The following is a 15,123-nucleotide window of genomic DNA, read 5'->3' on the forward strand; positions in this document are numbered from 1 at the left end:
GTTTACGTTACGTTCGCTCCATGGTTCTTCAGCCATCTGCGGACGACGCTCGGCTTGGGACAGGCTGTCGACTCTCCTGTGCCCTCGGTCCTTTCATACATGGACTGGCAACACTTGTACAATTTGCGCAGACACACGTCGCATTTGTCGGGGCTGTATGTGTTGCGGGTGAGACACGCCTGAAGCTCACAGGCTGCGTCAAAGAAATAGCTGTCTTCCGATTCCTCGTTCGGTGTTGATCAGGACTACTAACCTTCAGCTTGGCATGCTTGCTCGGAAGATGGCTAGAATGATTAGGATGATCAATTGCCTGAAAGCTGCTAAGTTATCGTACATGCCTCGCTCATGGCGCCGGGTCTGAAGTACCAGTGTGGGACCGTTGCTAGTTGGTTGGTTGGTTGGTTGAGTCGATCGTCTGGCTCGAGCAGAGAGAAAGAAGTTTTGAGTTCAAGTTGTCAACATGTTGCTGTTCGAACGTTAGACTTCAAAGCTTCACGCTTCAAGCAAGCTTCAAGCTTCAAGCTTCAACTTCAAGGATTTCGGGATCCAGTTGGCGCCTGACGACGTCATGGGAAGTTAGAGTTACATTTACATCAATCAACCAATACGGCATGTCTACAGGATCAACAGAACGATCATCAAGCATCCGCCATCAAAAGATGCGGAGACTCTCACCAAACTTATCCAAGGACCAGAACCGATAATCAACGACTCGGAAGAGTTCAGACGCTGTTCTATTACCTTGCGACTGCAAGATTTCTCCCGCGCACAATTGTAACGCGATTTTTGTAAGAGAGGTTTGCGCTTGTTTGTCTCTTTCTCTTCTCTTCCACCCGTTTTCCCTCCGGCCGTTCCAGTCTTTTTCAGTCTTTTTCGCTCCTACGATCTACGTCATTGCTCCCTTTTTTTATCTGAGTTCTTCTACTCTTCAAGCTTCATCTTTTGCTTATATTCGTAATCCTCGTCGCGATAACATCTATACGGACCGTCGATACCCAACAAGCAACAAGGGTCGAATGAAGAAGACTGTGCAGAACAAAGATCACATCAAGTCGGAACGCGACGAGGAGGAGGACGTCGAACCATGTGCAGCACGAGAATACAGAACGGCGTGTAGTACGACGAGCAACACAATGAATGCAATTGGCCCCGACTCTCTCATATCCGCGAGTCCCTCTCTCCTCTTCCACCGTCAAGGATTATACTCAACGATGAGGTTCTGGACATTGAACCGCAGCTGATATTGAAGTACGCGAATCGAGGATACACGTTAGCTTCCACGACAGCCGCCTGGACCCCACACTCGCGTTGTCGCCGCTCGGGCTGCTGCAGGAGACAACGAACGTTCGAGGATCGAGCATGCCTCCGCCTCACCTTCGACGACCGTCACGCGGTACATGCCAACGAGGACATACACGTCGCTTGGCGATTGTCGGACGCGCCTTGCAGAACGAACTACACCACCGTTGCGACAGGCCCCGCCGCATTCTGCGGCACCACGCACGAAATGACTCAGCGTTTCCGAAACTTACTGTAATTTACACTCTTTTCCTCTGTCCTGCTGTCCTGCTCCAAAAGTCTTCCATACTCTCCTACTCCTCATCGTCATACATTTTTAATGGTACTATGAACTAATATCTCTGCTATCACGCACATGCGCCCGCTTCGCCATATCTCGCCATGAGACGACTACTAACGCGTATCACTATGTAAACTATACAATGATGTACTTTTTTTAATGGTTCACAGCACCCATCGCCTCACGACCGTCCGCGTTCAGTCGCAAGGTGTGCTGCCGGCGACAGCCGGCGCTTCTCGACTGATCCGAAGGCGCTGAATTGTAACTCATATCTCCTCCTCTGACTACCGCGCGGAACCCACATCCCACTGGTCATTCGGAACCGGCCGTGCGCATGCAAGCGCCGCCGACACCCCCAAGTTGACATTAGGAGATAAATTGGGTGTGCGACACGGTTATACATATGACAGACCACACAAAGATACGGAAACACTCAGAACCCAGAAACAGATTTAGGTAACACTCTGGAAATACAATCACAAGTACTGGACGAGTATAGCTACAAAGACGAGTCATAATGTCCGCGAAGCTAGACGGCTAGTAGAAGTAGGATCAGCCACGTCGTTCGGTAAGGTAAACTATACTGCACATGCTACTATAGTTCAATGAGAAATCACTGCTACAAAAGTTCGGGCCTAAGGAAATATGTCGTAGACAGCAACGCCTCATGTAACATCCACATGAGATGCTGATCATGATCACTAGAGTTCCAGCGAGCATCGCAGAACCTGCAAGTCCGTACAACCCGGGCCCGGACACACGTGTCCTGGCCAAAACGTCTCGAAATCTGCAATCCGAACGGTAGAATTCTCCCGCAATAGAATGTTGCATGGCGAAAGATCATCGTGAACGATTCCGGCTTTGTGTAACTCGGCGACCTGATGGTAGATCGCCTCTCTGAGGATAGTGTCAACAACAGCAGTCATTCGCATGATGATAGCATACCGGGTCACCAGATCGAGATCAAAATCCATTAACGCAGTGCCGCAGTGCTCCAGGACTAAGATGGTCGTGCCCGTACTGTCTTCGTACAGCCCAAAGCAACGCGGTGCAATTCCTGGGTGATGATGCAAAATCTTGTATGCATCTAGTTCCTGCCTGAGCTTGAGACCGCTGGGCTCATCAATCGCAATTTTCAGCGCCACCTCTATCGTCTCTCCTCCAAGTGGCTCGATAAGAGCGTGACCACCCCAGACTTGATTAACGACCGACAGCTGATTGTTTATTCAGGAAGATGCCAGCACGAGGTGTCATTGGCAAGTCTACGCATCCTGCTGTCGCCGTGTCAGACCGACGTTCAGCGCTTTGAAGAGATTCGATGTCCAGCAATGTTGTACGGTCTTCGGGGGCTTCCTTTATTGAATCCTGGCGTCCTATCGTCCCTGAGGAGAGAGAGGCTCCATCCGAATTCGCAGCGTGGGAAATGCTTGCGTGAGTTGAAGTACCGTGCAAAGAGGACAATATTTCGGAATTCGATCTTGATGATCCCGACTCGTTAGATCCAACACTGACTACATTGGTAGATGTGTCGCCAGTACCGACAGAGTGAATGGGTACGAGATGTGTGAAGCCTGTTGAGCGAAATCCGCCCCCGTAGAACGCCAAATGGACGCCTTCAAAAGCATTCTGCCACAAATGAGACGAGGGCCACAAAATGGTACAGATGCACACACCAATTTCCATTGCTGCCGTTCCATACGCTTCTGCTGCTCATCGTAATCACCATGTTGGTTTTGATGGCTATCGTGACCATTATTGTCATCTCCATCATGATTGCTGTCTTCATCTGCTTTATTAAGACCTTCGTCGGCATCATCGTTCTCGTTATCTTCGCTCATGCCATCTTTGTCATTCCTTCGCCTCTTCTGCTTCGGCTGCTCCGCATCAGAACCGCCATGTGTACGTTTCTTTGCTCCATCTTTGGCGACCCCTAAAGGCGGGTCTCGCCAACGTTCACCGCCATTCGCCGAGGATCGAACCACTGCATCTTCAATTGCCGTGATGACAAGGCCAGTCAGATCTTGCAGGTAAGACTTCAGGTTGGAACCCAGGAGGAACATGTCTGACATGACAGCGACCTGCTCCTCTCGATGACGTTGAAGTACTGAAGACATAGGTCCAGACGTGAGAAGTTCGTAGGTGCCGTTATGCGTCACCAGGCGCGACCACATCTGATGTCAAGTTAAATATGTACGATGGAAGGAGGAAAATGAACGTCAGCCAAGTATTTACTTGAATATACGTTTCCCAAGCGCTTGACACGAACATCTCTGCATCGTCCAGCAAGGACTCGTCAGTCAGGCCAAGCGACGGACAAACGTCACGTATGGATGACTTGAGTTCAGCTAGCTGCTCGATATCTTTCGTGGCAGCCGTCGGAAATACCTTGGTCGCTTCTGTACCTTCATTTGCACCAATCTTCTTCGGATGCTTCTTCTTTCGTTTCACGCCTGGAGAGTAGGTTTTGTCATACACGGAGATCTGCTCTGCAACACGTTGGAAGGCTGCGCGGAGTTGTTCTTCTGATGGGAGTGCTACATTCGAGGGACCGTCTTGTGACATGCGCCCGTCAGCCGTTAGAGCCGCAAAGTGATCATGACAGAATTTGAATGGCTGGCATATGTCGCAGTCGATGCTGCACGACGGGAATGATCGCCCACTCCGAGCTAGAACCGCAATCATGGCAATCATCGACAGGTATATCCTAGGGTTTCCGGCAAGCACATTCTTGTATTCAATGGTCATGAGAGCGCCTAGTCCTCGGTATTTGTCCGGAATGAGAGATTCTGATTCTCCGCTAGTCACGAATTCGACAATTGCGTCGGCCCTTTCTGTTTTCCGGGTAGATGAAACGACAGTGAGAATCGGGGGAGGTTCGCCTTCCTCCCGACAGACAGAGTTGCAGAGCATGGCTGATATCAGCGTGAAAAGATCGTAGAATACTTTTCCCATAGCGTCAGCCACGCTTTCTTCGTTACTGAGGTGGGATGAGAAAGCACCCTTGATGGAATGGTTGATGAGATCGATAACGTGTCTCGATTGTTGTTCATCTCGTGCCAGGAACTTTACGCAAGTGTCATTCGATCCAACGAGCCGGAGGATTGCATCATGAAATGATATTAGCATCCCCTCATCTAGCCCTAGCTTCTTTATGCGCATATACGCAGGTAGATGCCTATCATAGATGGTAGGCGGTCGAGTGGCCAGGGAGCGAGTATGTTCCGGAGACAGCACGAAGTCCCCCTTTCGAATCTTTGCCATCTTTTCAAATATGAAGTCGATGGCTTCCTCGGCTTTCGGAGGGGAGGAGCCGCTAGATGAAAGAGACATGTTGAACAAGCAGGAGGACAGGAGATGCTTTGGTCGGAAAGAGAGCACGGAGCCACAGAGAGTCACAGAATCACACAGAGTCACGGACCTAAGATCCCACGGTGGACATACTCAAACATCTCTGCGCGCGTGTCCGAAACCAGTCTGCTTTCAAGCTGCTTGCGCTCGCAAGAGAACTGGCTGCTCCTCTGATATCAAACGATGCTGCGGAACTCACTGCACCGTGGCGTTTGGGGTCGACGCCCGAAGAGACCTCAATGTAGATTTTACGTCACCGGTAAAATTCCTGACTATCACTCGAAAGTCAACTGTCAGTGACCGTCCCGTATCGTTAGTCTTCACAAGGTGAAATGACAATCATGCTTGTAGTCTTCGTTTTCTCCGTCGACAGGGAAGCGGCTATGCGGAAAATGAGCCTAGCAATGTCAGTGAGATGCGGGCATCGAAGTGTGTTGCAAGCTCTCGGAGATGCATTACCCTTCCAGTCAAACCACATCCGAACAAAGCCGCTTCTCATGCAGGCTGTGTACCTTCCTATGTGGCTCATACATGCAGAGATTGAAGCGAAGATATGGCAACCGATGGCGCCGGACGGCGAGATCCAGCAGGTAGCGTAAGCATCCTGCAACTCAAACATATCTGCCTGAACTTGGCTTTTTCCCAGCAAAGCGTACTATGTATTCAACAAGCTCAAAGATCGTACGTTCGTGTGCTATCTATCACACTTCGCAATTCGACATGTCTTCCCCAGGTGCATGCCAGGTACAGGGTTATTTGCCATGTTCTATGACACCTGACTTCACTCCGCCTTGAAGGGATCGCGCATGACCCGTTGTCTCGAATCTCATTCTCATTACAACGATCCAACTGGATTTCATTTTGCATCCCCGCCTCTGAGTTGCATGACCAACCTCTCGAAGAGGACATTATATACATGGAATTCCAGCGCAGTCCGTTGGACATTGTGGACGCCGTCCGGTCGTTCTCACGAGAACAAGCAAATATGGGGAAGGACACACGGTTTCATCCTGGTACCGTGAAGGAAATCTTCGTGCGTCGAATTATTACAGCCTGCTCAAACAGCATCAGCACGCTGAGTTTTCGGGGCAGTTCTCAGCGAACCCTGTTCTAATGCCACTTTGGTTGGCACAATATGAGACCGTTTTGAAACAAAGAATCACTGTGATACTTGAGGCGTATCATGACAATGTCAGTTCATCAGCTTTTCCGCTTTGTGATAATAGTATGCACAACCCATGCACTCCAAGCACATCTCCTACTTCTTTTCATTCTCTAGAGCACCTTGTTCTACATGGCTGTGCTACTTTGCTTACATTGCGCTTACAGGGTCGCATCATTGTCGTAGATACCGATAAACCGGCTAAACCCGTCTTGACGGAGAAAAAGACTTCCGTACTGAAGCTGATCACCAAATTCCTTCGTCGACAACTTCCTTACAACCGTCATGTCTACTCCGCTGAAGAGCGCACCGATTTCGCGCATGTCGAGACTCTATCCTTCGTGGAGCCGGAGTATCCACCGGGTCGTGTTATGACGGAGTGGATCAACGAACATTTGTCTCAGGGGTTGTTGGTGAACGACACCGTGCTCGGCCGGCATGGAGATGGTATACCGGCCTCAGACTGGGAAGACCCTCGTATTCGACCTCTGGTTCTCGAAGACACCATGCGCAACGACCTCTACATGGAAATTGACTGTTACCGTCGCGCCGTGGAAGCAGTACTTCAGGTATGACACGTTTCGTGGCTCTAAGTCATTATCAATATTTTTGACCTGTTTGCAGGCCCGCAAGCCCGGCTACACGAGCAAAATGCACGGCTACGTTGCCATACCCAACTTCTCTAGGGTGGACAATATCACACCGCGCATGCGAGAAATTACAAGCATGTACCGCCGCGTCGCTGCCAGCAACAGAGAGCTGAGAGAAATAGTGCCCACGGAGAGCTTGCGAGCGCGGCTGAAAGAGGCCGAGCGTTGGATGACGGAGTGGCGACCGGATTGGTGGGAGGAGCGCGAGAGCGGTGTAGCTAATCCCATCGGGAATCCAAAAAGTGGTCGTGGTTCCACAGCGCGGACCCCGAGATCGTGAGGCTGGTGACCGTAATGCATATAGATGATTTTTGCTAGGGATGTAGAGCACATGACCTCCCACCCTCGAGGATGGGCCACCGATTAGACGTCAATGGCTGCGATGATTAAGTGCACGTAACGATTTGCCGTGTTGCCTGGAGGAGGGGCAGTGACTTCGACGATGAAAGACTTTTCACCGCTTCAAATTTGGTGAAGGATGCGATATATTTGAAATCTCCATTGTTTTGTGGTAGAATTACAATCACAACTTAACGGTCCGTTGAAATAAGTTCTATCCATTGGTCAGCTTTGATAAGCCTTAACGAAACGGCTGGCTCACAGAGGTGTTCCGCACAGCAGCACTACCGATGTATCGGATTCAGTCGTCAACGTGCCAGCCGTTGCAGAATCCGATCATGCAACGCTTTCCCCACAGCTCTGACAGCGGGGGCGTCACAAATCATGCCGATATCAATCGGTGTGACCCGTCCGCTAACCCCTGCCGAGCCCACAGATTTCAGAACCTCCGAGATCATGGCAGGAAAGTCTGCTATTGGTTGCAGCAGGAGGCTGGTATCGGCTGCTCGATCTGGTGCCGAGCGATAAAGCGGCGTAGGCTTGCTCGGAGATTGGTTGTTCAACCCAACGAGTTTTCCGGATGAATCTTCGGCGGCGAACAAAGAGAAGGCACCATCCATGACAAGGACCCTGCCTTCTGTCATCAACCGGAAATCGAGCGCATGCCTGAACGTCGGCGTGAGTGAACGTGTTCATCATGAGTCTACGAAGCCCGCACCTTAAATCACCGTAGAGAATTCTAAACCAATACGCCGACTTCGGGAAGACATCGACATTGTCTCCTGATCGTGAGGTCGCGCTTCTGATGTCCTCAAGTTCCAGAACGATAGGCAAGGTATCGCGTAGCAAGGCGACGAGCGTGTGTAGAGACGCTGACAATCGGCCGTGTCTCAGTAGGGTGCATAGATATGGCTCTAGATCTTCGTGAGGGTTGTATGATGACCCTCCGTCCGGAGGCTTTTGCCCTATTGTATCTGTATCTGAAACGCGCGAGAACGTCAACTCGTATGACCCGCCAGTCAGAGACAGCTGATCCACGCAGGTGATGGAAACTGTGTAGTCGCCAGAATACGCAAACTCGACTGTTTGCAGGTCAAACGAGAGTAGCCGGACGTCTGACCATCTGTACTTCTGCGACATCTGGGCCACTACAGAAAACATCAGCCAATCGCACCGCAGGATGTCAAGAGAATGTCTTACCCTCCCGAGCCACGACGACCATCTTCGACACTCGCCCCCACTCCTCCAGGAACTCGTCAACACATTTGTCCACGTCTTCAGAAAGGAACGAGACGATAGCCTCTGTGGTATCATAGATGATTCTTTTCGATGGTCGTATGATACTGCTGCTACTGCTTGCCCTCTTGCCAATGGGTTGCTGTACGTACTTGAGTTTGACACACGTCACGACCTGCATAGGTTCGTCAGCGAAGGGCCGTGAAAGGGAGAGACACTGCAAAGAACCTGAGCCTGATTTTCAGACCACCAGTGCAATGGAATGATCCGGATGTTTGGCATCGCAGCCTCCGCAGCTGGGGCGCCTGACAGGATATCCGACGATTGTACACATAGGGCCGGTATAGACCGCGTGAGCGTCGACTGAACGAGCGCAAGTTCGGGTATCTTTGCGATATTGCTCGCATCGACGGTTGTGTATGGTATACTTCTGGACTTGAACTGTTGTTCAATCTTCGTATACGCGACGCGAGCACTGCGGAGTGTTCAGTACTCAGACACCGCGAACGGGAATGAGGACATACCAACAGAACGCATAGATCTCTCGCAACGTGTGCGTCTCGAGGTTGAACCTCCTGGAATATCATCAGCAGCGAGCAGCCGGTCGAAGATCATGCTACATACCGTCGCGTATACTGTTCTATAGAGCGTAGGTGCTCACCCTCATCATGAAGTCCGCGCTTCCGCTTTTGTCCAACCACGCCAGCATCAGCACCGTCTGCATGTGCCACGATGATCTCGTCACCGTGTATCCGCTTTACGTCCAGCCAGCCGACGTCCCTCATCGCCATTTGCGGGAACATGTCATTCTCGTTCTGCTGCACTTCGACCGAGATGAGAGCATATCTGAAATCTTCGTCCGCGATGACCAGGACGAGGTAATGGTTCGGAAACTTGGCCAATTGGATATACAACATGTCCTCCCGGCTGCGGCCGATTTTGCTGAGTTCTGTGATTAATTGAGCATTCGCAGCGACCGAGTAGAGTCAATAGATTAAGCTCACCTTCCGGAGGAAAGTTCCGTGTGCTGAAAGTCTGCAAGCCGATATAATTCGCTTTTTGCCGCGCGTTGTCGATGATAGTCTAGCGCAATTGTCAGATTATATAAGAAAGGCGGCATGAGATACTCACATTACGCTTGAGCACAAGCAGGCGGTAAGGAAGAGTACGCGGATCCATGTTTACCATAGCGGTGATGAACGCATAGCGTCTTCCTCGGCCGGCAGCGGCAAGATCCCCCATGTCTCTCAGATTTAATTGCCCAGTTCGGGGATCGATCGTAATGATTACAACCTCATCGGCACATAGGTGAGTACGGAGAGCGAGCAAGCCCTCTGTGAACCAGGTACGTCAATATCGGCAGCTTCGAGCACATGATTGTAGCCAGACCATCTACAACCAACGTAATCTCCCCTGGAGGAGAGAACATGGCCCGTGTTTCATTCCCATTTTGCAGCTGATGCTGGATGACTTTCAAGATCGCCTCCGAGTGCTTGGCAAGCACCTTCCGCAGCAATGACTCGAAGTCTAGGTTATCCGAGTCCTAAACACATCCTCCATCAGGTGCTCCTCAGTTTGAATCTACATGCAACACGTACGATCGCGAGCTCAGCCTGCGATAGGTGGATATCCTGAGCCGGTACGGAGATGCCCAGTGCGTTCACCACCGGCTCCCACTTCACTTCAAATTGCAGTGGCTCGACTTCGTCAGACGGACGCTTGACATCCAGCTTTGCCTTCTCTTGCAGCTCGGCGAGAACGCGGGCCTTGGGCGAGCGATTGTCCTTATTATTCTTCGCTGCTGGCACGCGAACGATCGAGATCGTCAGGCGACCCCCAAGGAGAGGTATTGGCGGAGGCTGTCGGCCAGGGATTTTGGACGGTGGTTTGCGACTGGGAGGTATCAACTATCGAAGTTGATTTTGGCAAGCTGAATAGACGTACATCCAATATGACACCACCATTGTTTGCCGGCTATTCGTCATTTCAACGGTGAGGAAGTCTGCCCATCCGAGGCTTCGCAGGCGCTCTGCCTAGAGAGAGATCACGTTTCAATATATCAGCATAGATACAGCAGTGTAACATACCTGGAACCAGAGAATCTCCAATTGATAAGATAATGACATCATTTCTTCAGGCGGGTCAACGACCATTCATGCGCCGTACAGAATGACTTCTTACGGAGCATGTTGTACACTCGCACAAGAGGAGCGTCCGTGATTCCCTCAGGCAGCTGAGGTCTAGGTGGTATCTCAACACCGGGAGGCAGAGGAGGCTGATCTGGCGGTAGCGGCAGATAGAATGCGAGTCGTGCATCCGCTTCGTCCGTGATATGTCTCCTCAAGATGCCAACCGGTTTTCGAGGGAACTCTGCTATTATCAATCGCTGTCCATATACGTGAGAAAGGCTGGAAAGTCACCTTGCAGGCCCGTTCGATCTCCTCCGATATTGAACAGAAACTCGACGTTAACGAAGAACCATCCATCGTCCTTCTTCGCGCCGCGTAGACACAAAGATACCTCAAACAATTTCGGTACGAAAAAGGAGACTCGGCCGTCCGCTGCATGGTGCTAAGTGAGAGATTTCAGCAGAACGAATCGTGTATCATTACCAATGCGGTAGCTAGACATCTCAGGAGGGATTATCTCTATCATCCTGAGACGGAAGCGGATGGCGTCCTCGACATCTTCGAGTGTGTGCTTGACTTCGTCATCCGTAAGCGGTATTGGTGGTATGACCAGTCTCTGAATAGAACAAGCAAATGAGAAGGTTTGACACTATATATGCCACTGTCACGACCTTAATCTTAGAAGGCAATCTCCGATATGACCCGGTAGTAAGAACGTCCAGGGAAGTCAATAGATCGTGATTGCGCATTCTAATCACCCATTGAATAACCGTTGATAACGCTTACTTGCAGACGCACCTCGCCGCATTCAAAGTATCTCTGTGAGTCAGCAAAACATCCTGCGCACGTAGGAACTGGTTATTCTGCTCCATGAGAAATGTTGTGATATTCTTGAAGATGGCATTAGTAACGAAGGTGCACAGTTCATGCCACCGAGTAGATGTACCATGGCTTTCTGCACGATACCAGCATCGCGCGACCACTTCACTACGGCATACAGCTTCACAACCTGCTTCTTCGTCGCCACCACCCAATCCGCCAAAGTCCGCTTTCGCGCAGTATCCGACATGTTCGGCAAACTGGCTACAGTCAGCCCCCTCATATGGTAGATTGAGACAGAAGGCTCACGTCTCAGCTAACTCTGACAACTCTGCATAAATTGTCTGCGCCATACGAGAAAGCAACTCTCCGAGTGGGATCATGTCGTTCTGCACCATAGGAAGCGCGTGCTCCAGCTCCTCCACCGTTGGCTCATGCGTGCTGTTGATGTGCGACGGTCCATCTGTAATATGAACGATGTGGCCATTCACGCCGTTGGGCTCCATTGTAGACCGCCACACGGGAGTCGTATTGTAGCAAGAAGTGGATGCCCGTCAGAGATTGTCGCTCTTCGATGATGGTTGTAGCAGCAAGAAGAACGTTCAGACGGTACTAGCAGAACTTAGGCTCCGGTCAGATATCCTGGTAGCCTGACGGAAATAAGGAAAGACACCAGCTAGACCTGTAGCCTTGACTTGGATTATTGTTTGAATGCAACAAGACGCGCTTCCTGTTTAGGACACGACGTGGTCACAGTAGCGCGCGTAACGTGTGGCGGCGTCTCTCTTGATGCCTGCACTTTGCACTCTCCTACTAGGTCTCTACGCCTCTACGCACACGACATTAGCTGCGCACGCGGGCAGTGCGCATCGACTACTTGTGGTGGACGGCAGCTGTGAAGTTTATGCCCCTCTGTGCGGTTGTCTACAATGGATTATCTGAAGAGTCTAGGCTCTGCGGCTGTATCGTCTCTCGTCCAGAAATCTGGTTTAACGCTGCCATTCTCCCTTGGAACGAAGGTTGCCTCATTTGAAGGACAGTCTATATGGTCCCTGTATGATGGTACAAAGCGGGTGCGGCTAGTCGAACTGTGTTACCTGACACGTGGATGAACATTGACTGGTTTGTAGGACGATGGCTCTTCAGTATCAATATTCGAATTTGATGCTTCCAATGCTAGTAAAAGGAATCTACTACCATTGGCAAAGAATGCTCTCAGGAAACTGAGGACTGTGCGCCATCCGGACGTCCTGAAGTTTATGGATGCGGTGGAGACGGATAGCACGATATACATCATGACCGAGCGAGTACGGCCGCTATCTTTGGCAATTTCGGAATGGGCCACCAAGAGCGTGCAAGAGAGGGAGGACTGGCTGATATGGGGACTGCATAGGATATCGGTAAGCATCTGCACTCCTCTCTCTGCCGCAAAATATTTATGGCTGCTATACAGGTGGCACTCGCTTTTGTGAACGATTCCTGCGTCTCCACCCATGGAAACGTCCGTGTAGGGTCTGTCTTCATAGCAGCTTCTGGAGAATGGAGGCTGGGTGGATTTGAGCTTTTAAGCAGTCCCAAAGATGAGGGAGCCGTGCTATATGTGCGTGGCACGCGATCATGTCTAGTCGTAACCGAAATCAATACTTGTGTTTCCGTAGACCCTGGGCAGCTTGCTCTCGGAAGCATCAATGTATTCACCGCCAGAAGTGAAGAAGAGCGGTTGGTCCGTGCTTAAAGAGTGAATTCGACATTCTTGAACTATCGTTGAGCTGCTAATGCGTGATTTAGACATAATGTAGCTGCGGCAGATGCATATGCACTCGGCCTCCTCATATTCTGCGCTTTCAATACATCGCTTCCACTGCCTGCCACCGTCCATCCACCTCATCCACCGCCTACAGCTGCATCCCGAGGATCAATCCCGAACACCTTGTTCTCTCCGTACAAGAGACTCTTGAACCCGAATCCGAAAGCTCGCTTGACACCACAGCATTTCTTGGAGTTGGGTATGGCAGAGACCGCTGGGGACGGTTCCGGTTTTTTCGCAAAGAACCGCTTGGTGAAGGTGTGCTCCGGGCTGGATAATTTCAGCGTTGGGAGCGAATCTGACAGGGCAGCCCTGATACGGTGGGTCTCCTGATGACATCTAAGAGACGTCAGTCTAACTGTCTGCTTCTCGCTCTGTCAGAACCCTGAAAGAATCAGCATCATCGTTCCCCTCTGAATTCGTTTCGTATCGCGTGCTTCCGTCTTTAGTTTCTGCACTCCAGTTTGGCGGGGCGTCAGCGCCATCCATTCTTCCTCTAGTCCTTCAGCTTGGTCAGAACGTCGCGCCTGCTGATTATGCGAATGTCATCCTCGTCCATCTGGTGAAGCTTTACGCGAGCCAGGACCGAGGCACGCGGCTGGCGCTTCTTGACCACCTGCCAGAATACGCTGATAAGCTCGACAAGAAGACGGTCTCTGACAAGATTTGGCCGAATTTGGTGAGAGGCGGATCGATAGATTGCGTAGTACTTACCTGACGGAGCAACGACGCGCCGTAGCAAACAGGATTCGCGGATACCGTCGCTATCATTCGCGAAGCCACAGTCAAGTCGATCATCCTCTTGTCAGACAAAGTGCGGTTCAATTCGCTTTATATATCTGCTGACGATCTCACGCTGTGCCGAGACAGTTTAGCGATCGCATATTAAACAATGACCTCCTGCGCTTCCTCGCCAAAATGCAAGGCGATCCCGAAGCGTCCATCCGCACCAATACGTGCATCCTTATCGGACGCCTCGGGCCCTCTCTCGGTTACAATACGAAGCGCAAGGTGTTGGTGCCCGCATTCACGCGAGCGCTGAAGGACCCATTCGTGCATGCGCGGGTGGCGGGCTTGATGGCGTTCATGGCAACGATAGACTGCTATGATATGGAGGACCTGGCTACGAAAGTCATTCCAAACATGGCTTTTACGATGACCGACAAGGAGAAGTAAGTCTGCGCTCTGGGATCTATCACAGATTCCTTACATTCGACAGGCTCGTGCGCGACCAAGCGTTCAAGGCCATGGAGCTGTTCGTGAAGAAACTCCAAGAGAATGCTGCGAGCATGGTAAGCAACAAGTCCTGACCTGCGCAGACTGAGATCTCAAAGTGGTATCATACCAGCCGGAGACGGCCATTCCTGAAAATGGTGAAAGTGTGCCCGGCTCCCTTCCTCCATCGTCTCCTGGCCCGAACACCCTCGTGAACACAGCAGCAGGTGCTGCTGGCGCCCTCGCTGGATGGGCTATCTCGTCCATAAGCAAGAAGGTCAGTACATCACTCTATATGCTCTCGCCAATACTGACAGCCGGATTAGCTCGCGGCGGGAGATTTGCAGAGCACAATAGACACCGGCACAGAGCGGCCTACATCTGCACCCCCGCCCTCCGGACTTACTGGCTCTAATGGCCTTGGCAGCACAGGTTCAGAGCGTCCTCCAGCTCGGATGAGCACGACACTGTCATCGCCGGCTGCGCCGGCGCGTCCCGCGAGCATGGTTGCCTCATCGAAGACGAAGGCAATGCACTTGGGAGGACACGACACGTTGGCGAGTCAGTCATCGTCCAGCGCGATCCCGGACTGGGCGCAGGAAGCGGCAGCAGAGGCTGCCATCTCGGAGAGCAATCCATGGGGCAACGATGACTTGATCGATATCAATGCTGATCAGGATGACTGGAGTAAATGTTTGTGATCAAGCTTTCCACGTACAATTGATGAATGTTTCGGAATAGGTGCATTCGAAAGTGCTCCGGCACCTGTTGTAGGGTTAGGCTTCGGAGACGCGGTGGAACAGCCGTGGTCAGGATTTCATTCGCCATCAGCTACGCAG

General features: G+C 51.3%; 5 protein-coding genes across 5 annotated transcripts; 2 read left to right on the forward strand and 3 right to left on the reverse strand.

Annotated features, from left to right (window-relative positions):
* On the reverse strand, positions 1-683 carry LAESUDRAFT_682572 (uncharacterized protein; the record flags this gene model as incomplete). Its single annotated transcript, XM_040905795.1, has 4 exons — positions 676-683; positions 339-615; positions 254-284; positions 1-193 (listed from the first exon to the last, which is right to left on the reverse strand). Exons 2-4 carry the CDS (start codon positions 345-347, stop codon positions 3-5), a joined length of 231 nt encoding a protein of 76 aa, XP_040762436.1. The 5' UTR covers positions 348-615; positions 676-683.
* Positions 684-1,968: 1,285 nt separating this feature from the next.
* On the reverse strand, positions 1,969-4,909 carry LAESUDRAFT_814039 (uncharacterized protein; the record flags this gene model as incomplete). The annotated part of the gene is made up of 5 exons (XM_040914555.1): positions 1,969-2,476; positions 2,525-2,793; positions 2,846-3,205; positions 3,253-3,750; positions 3,812-4,909. The coding sequence occupies 5 exons, from the start codon at positions 4,907-4,909 to the stop codon at positions 2,281-2,283; spliced, it is 2,421 nt and encodes an 806-aa protein (XP_040762437.1). The 3' UTR covers positions 1,969-2,280.
* Positions 4,910-5,042: 133 nt separating this feature from the next.
* Positions 5,043-7,274, forward strand: LAESUDRAFT_814040 (uncharacterized protein). The gene is made up of 8 exons (XM_040914556.1): positions 5,043-5,219; positions 5,279-5,517; positions 5,574-5,608; positions 5,661-5,671; positions 5,725-5,960; positions 6,020-6,118; positions 6,257-6,658; positions 6,714-7,274. The coding sequence occupies exons 1-8, from the start codon at positions 5,111-5,113 to the stop codon at positions 7,017-7,019; spliced, it is 1,437 nt and encodes a 478-aa protein (XP_040762438.1). The 5' UTR covers positions 5,043-5,110; the 3' UTR covers positions 7,020-7,274.
* Positions 7,275-7,386: 112 nt separating this feature from the next.
* Positions 7,387-11,768, reverse strand: LAESUDRAFT_657429 (MED14-domain-containing protein; the record flags this gene model as incomplete). The annotated part of the gene is made up of 19 exons (XM_040904687.1): positions 7,387-7,744; positions 7,797-8,226; positions 8,279-8,489; positions 8,543-8,789; positions 8,839-8,886; positions 8,939-9,263; positions 9,319-9,397; positions 9,446-9,648; positions 9,704-9,857; positions 9,913-10,207; positions 10,259-10,347; positions 10,402-10,445; positions 10,496-10,687; positions 10,735-10,875; positions 10,927-11,059; positions 11,115-11,193; positions 11,242-11,333; positions 11,390-11,522; positions 11,572-11,768. 19 exons carry the CDS (start codon positions 11,766-11,768, stop codon positions 7,387-7,389), a joined length of 3,450 nt encoding a protein of 1,149 aa, XP_040762439.1.
* A 423-nt stretch (positions 11,769-12,191) lies between these two features.
* On the forward strand, positions 12,192-14,985 carry LAESUDRAFT_657416 (ARM repeat-containing protein; the record flags this gene model as incomplete). The annotated part of the gene is made up of 11 exons (XM_040904683.1): positions 12,192-12,335; positions 12,393-12,662; positions 12,716-12,862; positions 12,921-13,000; positions 13,051-13,389; positions 13,451-13,748; positions 13,809-13,883; positions 13,940-14,241; positions 14,289-14,361; positions 14,418-14,561; positions 14,611-14,985. The coding sequence occupies 11 exons, from the start codon at positions 12,192-12,194 to the stop codon at positions 14,983-14,985; spliced, it is 2,247 nt and encodes a 748-aa protein (XP_040762440.1).
* Positions 14,986-15,123: the final 138 nt, after the last annotated feature.

Source organism: Laetiporus sulphureus (assembly GCF_001632365.1).
Source record: "Laetiporus sulphureus 93-53 unplaced genomic scaffold LAESUscaffold_31, whole genome shotgun sequence".
Lineage (NCBI taxonomy): Eukaryota > Fungi > Basidiomycota > Agaricomycetes > Polyporales > Laetiporaceae > Laetiporus > Laetiporus sulphureus.